This window comes from Cucurbita moschata, unplaced genomic scaffold (genome assembly GCF_002738365.1).
Source record: "Cucurbita moschata cultivar Rifu unplaced genomic scaffold, Cmos_1.0 Cmo_Scf00040, whole genome shotgun sequence".
NCBI classification, from domain to species: Eukaryota; Viridiplantae; Streptophyta; class Magnoliopsida; order Cucurbitales; family Cucurbitaceae; genus Cucurbita; species Cucurbita moschata.
Window position 1 is genome coordinate 224,989 of NW_019268556.1, and position 17,606 is coordinate 242,594.

The window sequence follows — 17,606 nt, forward strand, 5'->3', positions numbered from 1 at the left end:
TAAGGGAGGTGTCACAATTTAGTGCAACTTATTTTAGTTTGAATTAGTTATGGAATATATGATATTCGTAATCTTCCAGAATATATTAGTTAGGAAATATATCTTACATATCGTAATCAGTTGAATTTGAATAGTAGTATATATTATTTTATTATCAGGATTTAGTTAGTTTATATTTTCTTGGTAGATATTATTTAGTATCTTGTATCCTATTTAAAGGTCGTGAATATCAATGAAGATATAACATTCGATCCCAATTCTTTTCCTCATTCTTAAATCTGTATTCTTTCGTTGAGTAATAATATTTTCATATCTATGCACACTTTTGAGTGGTAGATATTACGACAGTTGGTATCAGAGCCAAGTTGATACGGTTTAATATTATTACTCAACGAGATGAATAGTGGGAGTGCTTCTATGGGTGTAGCTATGGAAAAGCTGGTTGGCAATAACTATAGTTATTGGAAGTTATGCATGGAAGCTTATCTACAAGGGCAAGATTTATGGGATTTAATTGAAGGTGATGACACAGAAATTCCAGCCGATACTCCACAAAATGCAAAATTACGTCAACAATGGAAGATCAAGTGCGGAAAAGCCTTATTTACCTTGCGAACTTTGATTAGCAAGGAGTATATTGATCATGTTCGTGATTTAAAGTCACCAAAGCAAGTATGGGATACACTTCAAAAGTTGTTCACTAAGAAAAATACCGCTCGACTACAATTTCTAGAGAATGAACTAGCTATGGTAACTCAAGGTAATTTTTCTGTTGAAAAATATTTTTTGAAAGTGAAAAATCTGTGTTCTGAAATTTCAGAATTAGATGCTGAGGAGCCAGTGACTGAGGCTCAATTACGGCGTTATCTTATTCGTGGATTACGAAAAGAGTTTATGCCCTTTGTTTCCTCAATACAAGGGTGGGCAAATCAACCTACGGTAATTGAATTGGAGAATCTTCTTTCCAATCAGGAAGCCTTGATTAAGCAAATGACTAGCAGCAACGAGTTTTTCCCAAAGTTAGAAGGTGTGTTGTATGTCAAAGATCAAAGGAGACAGAATTTTCACTCAAGGCCTTCATCTAGCAATGAGAATCAATTCAGAAGTGACGAGTCGTCAAAGAAGCCCTTTAAAGCTTGTTACAGGTGTGGAAAACCAGGCCACTTTAAACGAGATTGTCAGGCAAAAGTGGTGTGTGATCATTGCGGAAAGCCAGGCCATATTAAACCAAATTGTCGAGTCAAGATGCAGGAATCAGAAGCAAATGCGGTACATGAAAATAAAAGTTCTCCAGATCCAATTTGGGAATATTGCTTAACCACTGAGGTTCTTGACCAGCCAACAAACGTGACTTCAGCCGTATATCAAGATGATGTTTCTACAAGTGATCAAAATTCTAATTCCACTACTTACGCTTCTGAGTTTGATTCTCTCCAAATTTCGCATCTGGACTCTCTCTTTTTCTCCGATTTCAATTCTATTGCCCCTGATGACCCTTCTGTTTACTCCACGGCCTTGGATTTGAGATTCGACGAAAATGAAGTTGTCGAGCTAACGTTTGACGATCTTGACGGTCTTTACCTCCCCTTTGAGGCTGACGATTTTCTCATCTTGGAGAATTTAGATCAAACTACCAATTTGCAGGATTCGGCTACTGATGCTCCGCCCCAGTCTGACCCAGAAATAGCTGCACTGCTTGATGATGATGATTTATCACGATTTGGTTCTGATGTTGAGGACTTGGAGGAGGATTTCGTAGTTCAGGTAAATTTATGTGAAGAAGGGGAGGATGGTTCAATGGATAATAAGTTTAGTGTGGCTAAGGATTCTGAGAAGGCGACAGGAAGCCAGAATATTATTAATAATAAATCTGTTGGCGATGACATTTTTGAGGATGCAGATGTTGACCATGTGGAGGATGATGTTGATAAGCCACGAACTCGACAGCTTTTGGATGATCGATTTGATATCCTCTTAAGTCAGGACTATGCATCTAGTGACAACGGTGACAGTGCTTGTGATGAGCATGATGGTTGGGTAGCTGAAGAAGATGAGTCCCTTGCTCAAAAGCTCAAGCATGCCCTTGATGATCATAGTAAGGATGACTTGGACCTTGACCAAGGATATAAAGCTTCTGCAGATCAAGAGCTTTTGTAGTCTACCAGTGATGTAATTCACCGGTGTATGGAGTATGCTGAGTCTGCACAAGTTGAGATGAATTATTACTCTTTCTCATTAGAATTGAATCGCTGCGATGTGGAACTTATTAAGAAGGAAATCATTGAACATGATGTGTCAGTGTCTTATTCAGGTGGTGGCGTGCCTAAGAAGTCCATACGCAAGCCTAACTGGAAAAAATTCTTTGTAGATTATTTTGTTCGAGAGAACGTGTTAACGCAGGATGTTGAATTGCAGGAAATACATACTAATGAGCAAGTTGCAGACATATTTACTAAGGCACTTGCCAAAGTGAAGTTTGAAGTTTTTCGTAGAAGCTCTCGGAGTTATTGAGAAATAAGCTTGCACTAAGGGAGGCGGTCACAATTTAGTGCAACTTATTTTAGTTTGATTGAATTAGTTATGGAATATATGATATTCGTAATCTTCCAGAATATATTAGTTAGGAAATATATCTTAGATATCGTAATCAGTTGAATTTGAATAATAGTATATTTTATTTTATTATCAGGATTTAGTTAGTTTATATTTTCTCGGTAGATATTATTTAGTATCTTGTATCCTATTTAAAGGTCGAGAATATCAATGAAGATATAACATTCGATCCCAATTCTTTTCCTCATTCTTAAATCTGTATTCTTTCGTTGAGTAATAATATTTTCATATCTATGCACACTTTTGAGTGGTAGATATTGCGACAGAAGGGAGGCATACCACAACAACGTTCCACACTCAACGAGGTTCATGCCGCACGCTCGAAGGCACCCGGCTCCACCCCACCTTGCATGTTTCATCATCGTACCAGCAGCCATCCTTTCCTATTATGTATCACTGTCAACCTTACATTTTATAACACGTCTACTAGGGAGAGATTTCTACACTTTTATAAGGAATGCTTCGTTCCCTCACCAACCAATGTGGGATCTCATAATATTGCTATCAGTAGTATAGGGGAAAAAACAAATAACATGAATTTTAAATAAAACAAAGCAATGATCTAACCTAAATGCTACAACTAAATAGAAATGCAACTACCCTTTTTTTGGTTCCAAGGTCTCCATAGCGACGTAGTCATCCTACACGAGTGCCTTACCTTTATCTGAAAAATAAGAGTATCAGATAGCTTGAGTATTTTAAAAAGTACTTAGTAAGTAACTCCACTATTGGAGTTAAGAAATGCAATCACATTCAATCATATTTGAGATTTATCCTTTCATCATCATCATGACTTTGGTATCACTTTTCAGTTCGAGTCGAATTGGATGTCAGTACGCCTCTACACATAGCCCACGCACGTGCGCATGGACCCCAGGTGGGCTTCTATATGTACCCCTAGACCTAACTTTCAGCTAGCCTACACTCACGCATCCGAAAATGCCTAGAGAGAAAGGAGCACACATAATATCATGGTGTAGATAATATCGTAGTGTACGCATCCTTACTAAATCATGATAGAGAAGTATTTCAATGCACGTCACATACAAATGCATGAGGTCCTTTGTAACAACCCGATTTTTTCTATTGAAATAGTGGCGTTATTGCATGCATGACTTAATTAAAAAAGATACGGAGAAATATTTTAAAACATTTCAAAGCAACATCATGAACTTATACATTCATAATAAAATCATTAAAACAATTACAACGAAAAGCAATTCACGTAAAACCTAGATAAAATAAAGAAAAATAAAACAATGCCCAAATCTAACGTAAGGACTACAAATAACATGAAGGTTTCTACTCTATATTAAGTCTCATGGTCGTCATGCGACGTCGTCATTTATGCAGAGGTGTCTTGCCTTTACCTAAAATGTAAAAATAGCACGTGACTTGAGTATTTTAAGAAATACTTAGAAAGTGACCCCACTACTAGAGTCAGTGGGTGATGGTGTTAATATAACACATGCGGAAGCAATTTGGATCTTAGGCACTTTTAGAACATCAATTATAGTAAATAACTAGCATGTTCATAAGTATTAAAACTTAATGAGTTTAGATACTAACCTTTTGTATTTCAAACTCCTTTTTCCTCACGAACCGGTTTCGAGCCACCACTAGTGTCTTCTCCACTATCCTCCGGCCTTAGAACGGAATTGTGGAATCCGGTGAGTGACTAAACTTGGGAGGGATTTTGTATATGTGAAGAGAGTGTTTGTGAGAGGTTTTTCTCAAGGTTTTTCACCAAGAAGAAGAAGACCTTCCATGTACCATGATTACTCTATTCAAAGAGTCATGTTTGCATGTTCATGCAAATTTGAGATTACAAAATTTTGACACTTAAAATTTCATTCAAATGTTTGGAATTATGTGACAAGCATGCATGTTTGAGTTAACCAAATTTTGACACTCAAAATTCCACTCAAACGTGTGGGATTTATTTGGCAAGCATGCAAGTTTGGTTAAACCAAATTTTGACACCTCAAAATTCCACTAACATGAATTTTTTCCTTAGATGAAGTCAACATTTTGACTTTCTTCATTTTAATTCAACACTTAATTTGAATAATGAATTTCAAATTAAAGTAACGTTAAATGATTAATTAAACTATTTAATTAATATTTAATATTAATTCAAATGTCAATCCCAATCAATTCCACACATAATTGATTAAGATATTTAAATCTTATTTAAATATCTCAGATTCTCTCATTTTGTTTAATTCGTAAATAAAACAAAAATGCGGTTAAATATATCGTATATATGTAGCGCATATTTCCTAATTTGAATTCGAACACTTCGAACTCACTCGTCACACTGTTCTATGGTTTAGTCCGATATGAGCTAGCAGAGGGACCTAATGGACCTATAGATCATGGGCTCCAACGATCCAAGATTAACCGGTTAAACTCATTAACCTTGTTAACCAACATTCGTTAACTACTAGGACACTCCACTATAGCCTAGTAGTTGCACTCCCCTCACTATAGATATGTTTCTGTCCATTTGATATAACCATGATTAGTAAGTCGATCCTTCACAGGTTGTTCATAACTAGAGCTGGGCCAATTTACTGTTTTACCCCTAAAGTTACTTCTTGTTCCTTATGTCTCACTGATCCTCTAATGAACAATTGGTTTGTGGTCCAACCAGTAAACCGAATCCCTCTCAGGCTAATGAGAGGGTGGGGCCCCTTGTTCAAGACCTGGAGTCAGTGCTTAAGGGAACTACCTCTCTTCTATCCCTAAAAGTGGGTAGGAGTGAAATCCATCTTGCACCCCACGTCCCCAGCCATTCACCCAGTCTTACCCCTGAAATGGGAGGCCTATTGAGTCGACGAACTCTTCTATCCCTAAAAGTGGGTATGAGTGAAATCTATCTTGCACCCCACGTCCCTAGCCATTCACCCAGTCTTACCCCTGAAATGGGAGGCCTATTGAGTCGACGAACTCTTCTATCCCTAAAAGTGGGTATGAGTGAAATCTATCTTGCACCCCACGTCCCCAGCCATTCACCCAGTCTTACCCCTGAAATGGGAGGCCTATTGAGTCGGCGAACTAGAGCCACTCTCACCCATGCAAATCTAAGGATAATTCTGAATAAACAGGAGTTCATGGTTAGCTCAAGATTAAAACCGAGTTACCTAGGTTATCGAATGAAAAGAAATCAGTCTCAACAGTAAACGACATTACAAAGTGAGAGTGGTTTTCTTCATGGTTCGATCTTATGCAATACTCATTGCATAGGACGCCCCCACTCACATGTCTCCACATGTACAATTTAATGATCACATTGTTTATATCATATACAAAAGTGGGCCCCACTCACATGTCTCCACATGTACAATTTAATGATCACATTGTTTATATCATATACAAAAGTGGGCCGCATCCATAGTGTCCCCAGAATAAGGTTTAATGATCACATTGTTTATATCATATACAAAAGTGGGCCGCATCCATAGTGTCCCCAGAATAAGGTACTCAGCCTTATCCTTATACTATAGATCATTTTGACTATATAATCCATAGTGTCCCCAGAATAAGGTACTCAGCCTTATCCTTATACTATAGATCATTTTGACTATATATACTTGAACTTGATCCACTCTTGGTACTCAGCCTTATCCTTATACTATAGATCATTTTGACTATATATACTTGAACTTGATCCACTCTTATGTCTCTACCTTATCCTTATACTATAGATCATTTTGACTATATATACTTGAACTTGATCCACTCTTATGTCTCTATATATAGTTCAAGTAATCATACTATAGCCAGAGAGTTCTTAGTTTATTGGATTTAAATTAATGATCGTAAAGTTCACTTTATTCAATAATAATCTTTACTGAATAAACAACAATAATAATTTTATTGAAAATAGAATATGTTTTTGTTTACAAACTATGAGTTTTAGGACATAAAACCCAACAGTGGGGTCAATAAATGCAATCACATGCGTATATGAGACCTATTATTAAACATCATTTCATCAAGTTAGTCTCAACTTCCAGTCGGGTAGAATTGGATGTGTAACATTTCTCAACCTTTGAGAAATTATGAGATAAGAACTTGTCACCTCGATCAATGTGCAAGGTTCTTAACTCGTGATTAGACCCGTTTTCAATGAATCTTTTGAACTTCTTGAACACACATAATTTCTCTCCTTTTGCTCTAAGCATGCACACTCACATCCAACAACTATAATCATCTACAAGTAAGCTGGTTCGGGTGTATGATTTTGGGTAGCCTCGTAGTCATGTTCTTCTCTCTCATCACTTTGAGCACTTGAAAGTTCACATGTCCAAGTCTTGCATGCCATAACCAAGCTGGGTCTGTGAGTGTCATCAATAGAGAGGTGGGTCGACTAGTCTCCAATAGTATCTTGTACACGCATTAGGTGATTTTTTTTACCTTCATTAACAAGGCTCTATTTCTGTCGAACATCTTGAGGAACGAGTCAGCTAACTCCACTCTGCTTCCTTCTTCCATCATCTGACCAAGACTAATAATATTACTCTTCAAACTTAGGATATAATATACTTTGGTCAGTAGACGTTGGTCGTCGTTCTTGCACGGGAACTAGATGAATCCTTTGCTTTGGATCAGTACAATTGATCCATCGCCAAACTTCACACCAATGAGCTTCTCATCAAACTCCTTAAACTTTGCTCGATCTTTGATGGTTGCTTGCTCCGTTGTCTAGATACCACATGTTAGTCTCCATTCGGTCTTCTCCTTTGTGAGAAGGTTCACCATAACCTTCCTTTCGTTGAGCATCAACAAGTTGGGCATCTTCTCGGCCAACATCAGTGTGAACTCTTGATCATGTGTGAGTGTGAGGTTTGCTTAGCCACATCTTTCCTTTTCGTCTGTGCAAGTCACTCCTCATGTGTCAATAAGAGATGTTTCTCCTCCTCTCTGTCATCGTAGCAACAAAGTCTTGCCTCATGGACTTTGAGACGACCAACGACCTCCTCAATCGATATATTATAAAGGTTGTCGAACAACCCAATAGAGACAACAATCTACATGAATCTCAGGGGGACAGCTCGAAGGAACTTTTGGACGACGAAGATCTCCTCCAACTCGTCGCCTAACGAACAAATGTTGCTGATGATGGCGTCAATTGACTCACTATCCTTCATGAGGATAATCTCAAACTCACTCTTCAAGGTCTGAACCTTTGCTTTCTTGACACGTTCCACACCTACATGCATTGTTTGCAGCGTCTCTTACACTACTTTTTTGAGTCCTTCTCTGCTAACATGAGAAGGACGTCCTCCGAGATTGCTTGGTTGATGGAGGCAAGAGTCATTCTTTCCTCATGCTCCTCAATGTCACTATGCTCAATGACATCCCATACACCTTGTGCGTGTAAGTTAACACACATCTTTGTCGACCATGCTGCGCAGTTACTCTTCATGAGTAATGGATACTACAGTGTTACACTCCCCTCCTTTTTGCTCTTTATCGTCGTCATATCTCCTCCGATGAATTTATGCGGTGACAACATTTATTTCGACATCCTAGCTTTGATACCAAATGTTGGATATGACCCACGATCGAAATATACTGAAACAAATAAATGAAGTAGAAAGGAGAGATCCTTTGAACTAAAGACCTTACCCACTTATGCTATTCAATTTCCTTTGTTGTTGTGAATAGAGTATAAATATTTTATTTACCCATGTCATTTCATAACTATTCCAACCCATTCGGAATTATATCACCTACACACTCGATATATTTAGTTGTTTGCAAGTATATACTTGGTATCGTCCCCACCGTACATTATTGAATATATCATTTCAATAAAAAGTTATGTAATATACTCTACATTTTTTAAACTCAACTCAATTGTTTTAGTTGTAAATTTTTCAACTAAAACCACGGTAATTATTTTTATTTGGGTTAGTTTGGGTTGTTTATTTGAATTTTTATTTTTAATAAAAATATGGTAAAACTTCTGTCTATTTATTTTCAAATCTTTAATTAAGCCTAGACTCAATTTGAATATCTATTTTGAACCATTGCCTTTCAAATAATTAAAAATTATTTTTTATAGATGTTGGAGAATAACCCATAAAAAAAAATAATTATGAAATTGAATAAAAATAAAATAAATATATGTATATATAATTGATCGTAAGTAAAAATATATTTTATAAAGTTAACAAAATTCGGATGAGTTTGGTAAGCTCAAGAAACAATCGAACCCATAAAATTTTCATTTATTTAAACACGGTTGGACTTTCAATCCCACTTATGTTCCTCATTCTAACATAGTATCATAGCTATTCATCTAACATGGTATCAAAGTCATGCCCTAAACTTAGTCATGTCAATAGAATGCTCAAACGTCGAACAAAAGACTCCAAAAGAAAAAGTCAAAGACATAGTAAAAAATGACTAAGCCTCCAAAAGAAAAGGAGTCGAGCTTCGATTAAGGCAAGGCGTACTTTGTTCGAGGGGAGGTGTTGGATGAAAGTCCCATATCGACTAATTTAGAGAATGATCATGGGTTTATAATCAAAGAATATTATCTCCATTGCTACGAGACCCAAAGCAAAGCCACGAGAGCTTATGCTCAAAGTGGACAATATCATACCAGTGTGGAGAGTCGTGTTCATCTAACAAACACAACTTAACTTAAATAAATTCATAGTTCAATCCAACTCGAGCATACCTTTATACGTACGAAAGACGAACAAGATATAAACAACTTGGCTCAAAAACCTAGTGGTGGCACCTGAAATAATTGTGGGCATGATTGGTGTGATATGCCTCCAATTGCCATTCATTGTGGCCCTAAGGATCCTTAATGGATAGGAGTTGGAGGACATTAATGAGGGACACCATAATTTTCTTTAAGCCACGCCAATTTCTTAAACACGTGGTGTAATAAATAGGTAGTTGTTATAAATGGAAGAACAAAAATGAAATTATGAAATTATTTGAACGGTTGAAATATTCCCGCGGTCCGATAGAAAAAATCTTTTAGACTAATTCAAAATTTTGAGTTAATTAGACTAATGACCCGAGTAACCTAAACAAAATATCAAATATTAACAAGTGACAAGTAAGGATTCAAAAAAAAAAAAAGTTGTGCGATTGTCAGAAAACGCGCAAGCACCAGAATTCTCGTGCTCACAACCCACGTTCCCTCCCAGACACTAGGGGTACACCAAATGAAATCACACTTACTCGCTCCTCACAACACACACCTGCAAGAGAGGAATCACGAGTAAGAGAGAGAGATCGAATGGTCATCGTAATTTTCCAACGAATGCAAACTAGCGAAGACAAACTGAACCCCGCCTCTCGTTTTAAGACACCCAATGAACCACGAATAACCCCATACGTACCCCCACACGGCTATTTGTCATAAGCTCACATGTAAGAAAAGGAAAGGTGAAATATAGAATGAAAGCAACAGAATACGAACGGTTTACCCCATCGGACATAAACGCCGGTGAAATGAAAACCCACTCCTTTTAGGTGTGAAAAGATTGTGCAAGGCCATGGAAGAGAGGACTAATGAGCCATGAAACACCTTTATGCACACGAGCAATTACCACCAAAGTGGTGTGGATGAACTGGTTACTCTTACTCTGCCCTCTGTGCTCAAGTTGCATGCCTAAACGATTTGAGGTTATTAATTTTGCTTGTGGAATGATTTGAATTTTAAAATTTTTTCTTATTTTTGAGGTTTTTGGTAATCCCCAAAAGCCTCCTACCAATTGAAATAATATTCTTTTATTATAAACTCACGATCATTCCTGAAATGACTTTCATCCAACACCTCCCCTTGAACAAAGTACGCTTCCCCTTAATCGAGGCTCGACTCTTTTTTCTTTTGGAGTCTTAGTCATTTTTTACTCTGCCTTCGACTTTTTCTTTTGGAGTCCTTTGTTCGACATTTGAGGATCTTATTAATATGGCTAAGATCCCGACATTGGAAATGGTGATTACTTATCGTTTTGAGGTTTTTAGATATTTAGTACTAAAGATCTTATTATTCAATAAAGTTGTTAACCAAATTCTCGAGAATTCTAATCGTTTGAAATGAAACCAATTTGAATCGGAGATTTTAGCATTTGTGAACCGGAAATTTATATATCTAAAGCGTTTAAGAAAATTCTTAGATTTAGTTGACTGGAATTACCATATTGGATTATAACCCTATTGTCAAGTTGATCAGGTTGACCCGATAAAAAAAAATCACCTTGCAAAATGACCTATATTTCAAAGCACTAGAAAATGAAATGTTGAGTCATAAATTTGGTGTATTGTTCGTTTCCACAGCAACCGCCAAAATCAATGAGAATTGATTGAAAATGCTGCTTTGCTTTAAAAAGTAGACAACCTTTCTTCCATTATCACCCTTTTTAATTCTCCATCAAGTTTTTCAACTACAAATTTTCTGTTTTCAAAACCTTCCCCATTTCCAATCTCTTTCCAAAATTATTTATCATTCTCGAGTCGAGTCAAATCAGTCATAAATATCACGAGGCGATTTGTAAACATGAGTTGTTTTTTTTCAGTTTTTTTTTCATATTTCACACGGTGTTAAATAAAGTTTTTTTTTTCATATTTCACACGGTGTTAAATAATGAGAATCAGAAGTGGAATTGAAAATCCTCTATTCTCATCTCTGTCACTTTTCTTTCTCTTCTCCTGCTCTAATACCATGTTAAGAATGAGAAACATAAGCGAAATTGAAACTCCTCTACTTTTTTTTTTTTGTCTGTTCTTCTTCCTCTTCTGCTATGATACCAGAAGTGAGATTGAAAGTCCTCTATTCCGATCTTTGCCACTTTTCTACTGTTCTTCCTCTTCTTTTACTCTGATTCTATGTCAAGAATGAGAAACAGAAGCGGGATTGAAAGTCCTCCGTTTTGATATCCATCACTTTTCTTTTGTTCTCCGTCTTCTCCTGCTCTGATACCATGTTAAGAAGGAGAAACAAAAATGGGATTGAAAGTCCTCTATTCCGATCTCTGTCACTTTTCTTCCGTTCTTTCTCTTCTTTTGTTCTGATACCATGTTAAGAATAAGAAACAGAAACGGAATTGAAAGTCCTCTGTTCCGATATCTGTCACTTTCCTCCGGTTCTCATTCTTAACACACGGATTCATCATTAAAAGTCTTGCAAGTTTGGAAGCCCCAACTCCGCGGCACGACCCTTTTCTTCCTTCCTTACTCTCACCCACTCCCGCTTACTAAACTCTTGACAATACCGCGATGAACAGAACCCCTAATTCCTCGCCTTAACCTTCGTTTTTCATGAGATTTCTTCGATTTCTTATCGTTTTGAGTAAAAAAAATTGTGGGTTTTGTTCAGAATCAGGTTCTGAATAATGGGTAACAGCCTTATTTGCAAGTCAAAGAAGGATGTGAAAGAGATTGGATCAAGAAGCAAGAGAATGGGTCGGTCTCAGAGGAAGTTGCAGAGCGAGGAAGAGTTTTTGCAGAAGCAAGCACTCTCGTTGGCTCTGCAACAGCTTCAATTGTCTCAAAGGTTTGATGGATCCACTTCGAAACGAATTGGGTCGACAAGTTCTCGAAGACATAATCTATCCGATCCATTTTGTAATGGGAAGCAGGTGGGTCTTCATTTTGTTTGTTTGTTTGTTTGTTTATATTTGGATCAAGAAAAAGTGGGTTATCATGATTAAGCTCTGTTTGATTTCATGGCGGATTGCCTTTTAGAATTGTTCATATTTTATAATCTTTGTGAGTCTACTTTCCAGCTTTAAATAGTTTCTTTTTCCTTTGTGGTTGACCTTTTCTGGCTATCATTACTCTGTTCTTTTAATCAGTATGAGGAGAATGAATGAATGATCTCTGGTGTGCTTAATTATAGATGTCAGAATCTACCATGTGATGTAAATTATGAAACGTCTACCAAATCCATGAATAGAAAGTAATAAAGGAAGAACTATGAAGTGTAATCAATGAGTAGGATCTTAATGAGTTCTAGACCTCGTGACCTATGGTTTGATTCGAACCTATATGAAGTTCTGACCATCTATTAGAGAAAAGAGAACGAACGAATGGATCTTATAGAATGAAAGGATCTCATGTTCGGTGAATAGCCGGGACATTGAGGAATACTCAGAAAAGCATTTAGGAAATTGGTCTGATTCTATCTCTGCTTGTTCCGTTTGAAGAAATGAAGGATCTATTGCATTAACACGATTTTCTTTTCTTCCTCTTGGAATCAGAGCAAGAGAGATTCGAGAGCAGAGGTGACTTCAGGTGAAGCAAATCTGCAGGTGAGGCTTAGAAATGTCCACCTGTTATCAGATTCTGCTACTTTATCACTAATCATCTCACCAATTCATATCATTTTGCAGGCACTAGATTTTCTTGAAAACGTAAAGGAAAAGAAATTTGTTTTAGTTCATGGTGAAGGGTTTGGAGCTTGGTGTTGGTACAAGACAATTTCTCTACTGGAGGAAGTCGGATTGTCTCCAATAGCCATTGATCTCAAAGGCTCTGGTATTGATCTAACAGATACAAACAAGGTGGATACTCTAGTTGAGTACTCAAAGCCATTGATTGAGTATCTACAAGGCCTTCCTGACAACGAAAAGGTATTAGTGAAGTATCAGAGCTACAAGGCCTTCCAACAGAGTACTTTATCCGCTCATTCTGCTAATTAAAGTTAACAAAACTTGGTATTTTGAAGGTTGTTCTAGTTGGGCACAGTAGTGGAGGTGCTTGTGTTTCTTATGCTTTGGAACATTTCTCAAACAAAGTATCGAAAGCAGTTTACATTTGTGCAACGATGGTGGGTGATGGGCAGAGACCTTTTGATGTGTTCATGGAAGAGGTATTTCAAATATGGAACGTTGCTTTCTTTGAGTTTCAGAAGCTCTCTGTTGTTCATACTGATGATATAAACTGTTTTGCAGCTTGGATCTGAAGAGATTTTTATGAAAGGCTCGAAGTTTTTGATCTATGGGAATGGAAAAGATGAACAGCCTACAGGATTCATGTTTGAGAAAGAACAGATGAAGGGGTTGTACTTCAATCAATCTCCTACCAAGGTACTTTTCTCACCTTGGCTTTAAATCGAGTTTGATTTAGGATCCTTTCGTATACATTCATAGGCTCCGAGTTTAGTTTAGGATCCTATTGGTAGTTTCTTCTACTTTAGAGTACTAGTGAAGTATCAGAGATAGGTGATGTTTATGAGCTTCGAGTTTGGTTTAGGATCCTTTAGTTTCTTTTGCTTTAGAGTACTAATGAAGTTTCAGAGCTAGGTGATGTTCATGAGCTCCAAGTTTGGTTTAGAATCCTCTCGTATGCACTCGTAGTTTCTTCTGCTTTAGAATACTAGTGAAGTATCAAAGCTAGATGATGTTCAGGATCCTTTCGTATGCACTCATAGTTTCTTCTGCTTTAGAATACTAGTGAAATATCAGAGCTAGGTGTGTTCAGAGCTCCGAGTTTGGTTTAGGATCCTACGCATAGTTTTTTTCTACTTTAGAGTACTAGGAACCAAACTTTTCCATAGAAAACTTGTTGAAGTTTGTTTTATGCTTCTGAGTTGTGTAAATATATATGAAGATGAGCTAAAGAGCCATATGGTTGGTGGGAATGCAGGATGTGGCTTTGGCAATGGTTTCAATGAGACCCTTCCCATTGGGTCCAGTCATGGAGAAACTCTCACTGTCCCCTGAAAACTACGGAACCGGGCGTCGATTCTTCGTTCAAACGCTCGATGATCACGCACTCTCACCTGATATACAAGAAAAGCTGGTCAGGGAGAACCCACCTGAAAGAGTTTTCAAGATCAAAGGCAGTGATCATTGCCCTTTTTTCTCTAAGCCACAATCACTCCACAAGATCCTCCTGGAAATTGCTCAAATACCATAAACTCTAGGCTTCTCACTCTCTCAATCTGTCTCATAGAAAGAACAAAACAAAGCTTTTTTGTTCCCTTGATTTGATTTTGTAAGTTTATTATTTATATAGCAGAACCAAAAAAGATCACAGGGCATAATAAAATCATGGATTTGTGCTATGAATGAATATCAGAAACCAAAGAACACGAGGTTCTTATCCAGAAATGACCAAACAAACACAAAGGAAAGTAAATAAAAGTGATATATTAGTCCACATATATCATAATCATCCATCACATTCTTCATATACGACATGAAAGAGTATTAAGTCTGATGATTCTGATTCACAGCCCCACGCAAAGAATCAAGTACAATTGTGTACTAACCACCCCCAGTGAGATTATGGTAAGCAGAGTACTACTAGGTACTTTCTATATTTCAAGCTCCTAAGGGAAAAGAAACATAGCATTATGACCAAAACATCAAGCAAAGGGAAAGTTAGAATGAATCTCCCTCTTGGCTTTGATCTCGTGTCACGCAAGCCACGTATGTATATACCAGCACGTTCCTCCAGGTGAAGCAGTGTCACACTTGGTATGTTTGGGCAAAAAAATCAGATCATACCAAACCAAAATCCACAAACCATATTGGTCTTCAACCAAAAAAACTTCGATTTTGTAAATCCAGAAATCCATAGAACGCATATTCGGTCTTCAACCAGAGAACACTTCTGTGTTTTGTAACCACCCGTATACGAAACAATTGCATCTTGCGATCCAGTTCATGAAACCTATTACTGTTACCAACTGCTTCCAGGGCATATCTCCATTTTACATGATGATGCCTTCTGAGGATGTGCATTAAGTCCTCAGAATGGAGATATTCCCCCTGGAAGTTTGAGGAACCATAGTCCTGTCTGGATGCCATTATCTGTTCGATAGCATACACATCGTCACGATCCAATAGAGAACAATAAATAAAACAGCACACAAAATCCAGCCAATATGTTAATTATATGCAGATATCAGATGAATTCAAGGAGAATGCATGGCAGCAGTGAGGAAGGCGATGAATCTAAGCAATATAAGCAATAACCTCTTAATTATATTAGCAAAATGTTGGCACGATGGATGGATTCAAACATGTGCTATGGTTACTTTAAACCAGAATCTTTAGTTAATTTAGACACTGCTTTGTCGTTCGGTTGGACATCTCTGGGAACAAAAACCTCTTAAAACAGTCTTGCTCGTATCATAAAGGAGATAAAAAATTGCTAATATGCAAAAGACTCACATGATTTAAATATGTTAAGAACCTGAAGATGACTTCTGAACCCATACTTGTTTCTGCATAGGCATCAAAGATAATGAGTTTCTGAAAAAGAAGTGATCATGTAACACGAGAGATACAATCACTAGCATGGATGCAGAAGCGAACCTCATGACCACTGACAACACCTCTTTTAGACGGCTTCCCTTCATTTGGGTTCGATGACCCATCATCCTTCATGACATGCCCAGCCCCACGACGTCCACCATGTCTAACAGAACCTAAAGAAAGCACAACATGTTTTAGATTAAACGAAAAGTAGAAAGTACTTTTAAAGTTTCCTAAAATAAGTGAACGTAAGAAGCGTTCGTGAGGAAGTACAACCATTTTCCACTGAACTGCTACGTCCACTCACAGTAGTTGTAACATCCCCAGTCCTGCTTACATGAATATCTTCTTTCATTTCCCCACGGTATGCTGTAAATGCATAAAATATATATTGGGTTATAATTTCTCGTGAAACAGAGTCTATATAAATCATTTAGCTCATATCAAGCAGTATGATTTGACACAATGATCAAGGTCCGATACTTCAATAATATGATTGTATATATATGCACCTCATCGTCTCCAAAGCATTATAATAGTAGTACCTTCAACTGAGTCAGAAAGCAAATGGCTAGATTGTGCAACAGAGGATTCCTCAAGTTGTGAGACTGAAGCATCTGAACGACTACGTGGCGCCCACACACCACGATCAGGTCTATCTTTGTTTCTTATTCGTTTTTCTTGCTTCTCGCTAAGACTACCCAGGCCATGAAGTTCCTTCTTACTAGGTTTACCATCTGAAGGCCTTTTTCCATCCCCTTCCAAACCAGATGGATTTGGTTCATTACTGGACATATCATTAGACCCAGATCGAGCATTAATGGAACGAGGTAGTCGCTTCCCATTGTCTGAGTTCAGGATCTGAATTTTTTGATGAGATGGAGCTCCTGATGAAGTCTGTCCATGACGTGATTCATTATTTAAAAGAATGCTTCTGATCATGCTTCCACTAGCCTCACGCCTCTGATTATGTTTTGATGCACTAGCAGGAGAAGTCCCAGAAGATGTCGCGCTCTGCAACTGTAGCATACCATCAGAAACCTGCAAATGTATCATTATCCAAGAAATAGATAAGCAAGTGTCAAAATTTGAGGCAAGAGAATAGAATTTGTGCCCTCCAAAATCAGCCTTGGGTGACAATTGATACACAAATTAATAATTCTAAAGCGAGTAACAAAGTTGGAAATGAATAATTAGTCGAGAGAACTAAAGAAACGTACATGAGATATATCTCGCTCTTTCCCCTTGAGAAGCAGAATTTTTTTCTTTCCAGAGTCAGCTGTTACAGATACATATGAAACAAAGGCTTCAAATTCTAGACTGCAAGTTAATTATAAACATGTAGAGCATATTGATAAATTAAAAGAAACAAATGTGTAGCAAAGTCCCATGCAGGGAAAGAACATATTTCAAAATTTCAGACAATGTGCACTATCTAATGAACAACCTTGTTTTCCTTTTTCCTTTTTCCTTTTCCCTACCATCCCTCAAATATATCACTTCCAAGTGTTTAAGGTAACTTAATAATGCGTATATTAAAATGCATGTTCAAATATTACAATCCTGCAATCTGCAACAGCACAATATGGCAGAATCCAAGAAAGAAACAAGAAAACAATTATTAATCAAGAGGAAAGTGAAAATTACAAGAACATTACTACTGGGCTCAGGGTAATTTGAAATGGGAAAAAATATAAAATGATTGTGAGAACTCTTCCAAAAAAAAAAAAAAAAAAAAAAAAAAAAAAA

At 37.2% G+C, this 17,606-nt stretch overlaps 2 protein-coding genes across 3 annotated transcripts in view; one reads left to right on the forward strand and one right to left on the reverse strand.

Moving 5' to 3' along the window:
• The first annotated feature begins 11,721 nt into the window (after positions 1 to 11,721).
• LOC111432764 (putative methylesterase 12, chloroplastic) lies at positions 11,722 to 14,659 on the forward strand. 2 transcript variants are annotated; one of them, XM_023069704.1, is made up of 6 exons: positions 11,722 to 12,230; positions 12,852 to 12,902; positions 12,984 to 13,223; positions 13,319 to 13,462; positions 13,545 to 13,679; positions 14,239 to 14,659. In XM_023069704.1, the coding sequence occupies exons 1-6, from the start codon at positions 11,985 to 11,987 to the stop codon at positions 14,509 to 14,511; spliced, it is 1,089 nt and encodes a 362-aa protein (XP_022925472.1). In that variant the 5' UTR covers positions 11,722 to 11,984; the 3' UTR covers positions 14,512 to 14,659. The 2 variants fall into 2 exon arrangements, with proteins under 2 accessions (XP_022925472.1, XP_022925471.1); XM_023069703.1 differs by having other exon boundaries at positions 11,724 to 12,230; positions 12,846 to 12,902.
• A 99-nt stretch (positions 14,660 to 14,758) lies between these two features.
• The window catches only part of LOC111432763 (regulator of nonsense transcripts UPF3-like), a 7,483-nt gene continuing 4,635 nt past the window's right edge, over positions 14,759 to 17,606 (reverse strand). The window contains exons 8-13 of the mRNA XM_023069702.1: positions 17,078 to 17,136; positions 16,403 to 16,898; positions 16,134 to 16,226; positions 15,918 to 16,030; positions 15,774 to 15,826; positions 14,759 to 15,410 (exon numbers count right to left, since the gene is read on the reverse strand). Of these exons, the coding sequence (XP_022925470.1) occupies positions 15,788 to 15,826; positions 15,918 to 16,030; positions 16,134 to 16,226; positions 16,403 to 16,898; positions 17,078 to 17,136 (800 nt within the window). The 3' untranslated portion in view covers positions 14,759 to 15,410; positions 15,774 to 15,787. The remainder of the gene's footprint in view (positions 15,411 to 15,773; positions 15,827 to 15,917; positions 16,031 to 16,133; positions 16,227 to 16,402; positions 16,899 to 17,077; positions 17,137 to 17,606) is intronic.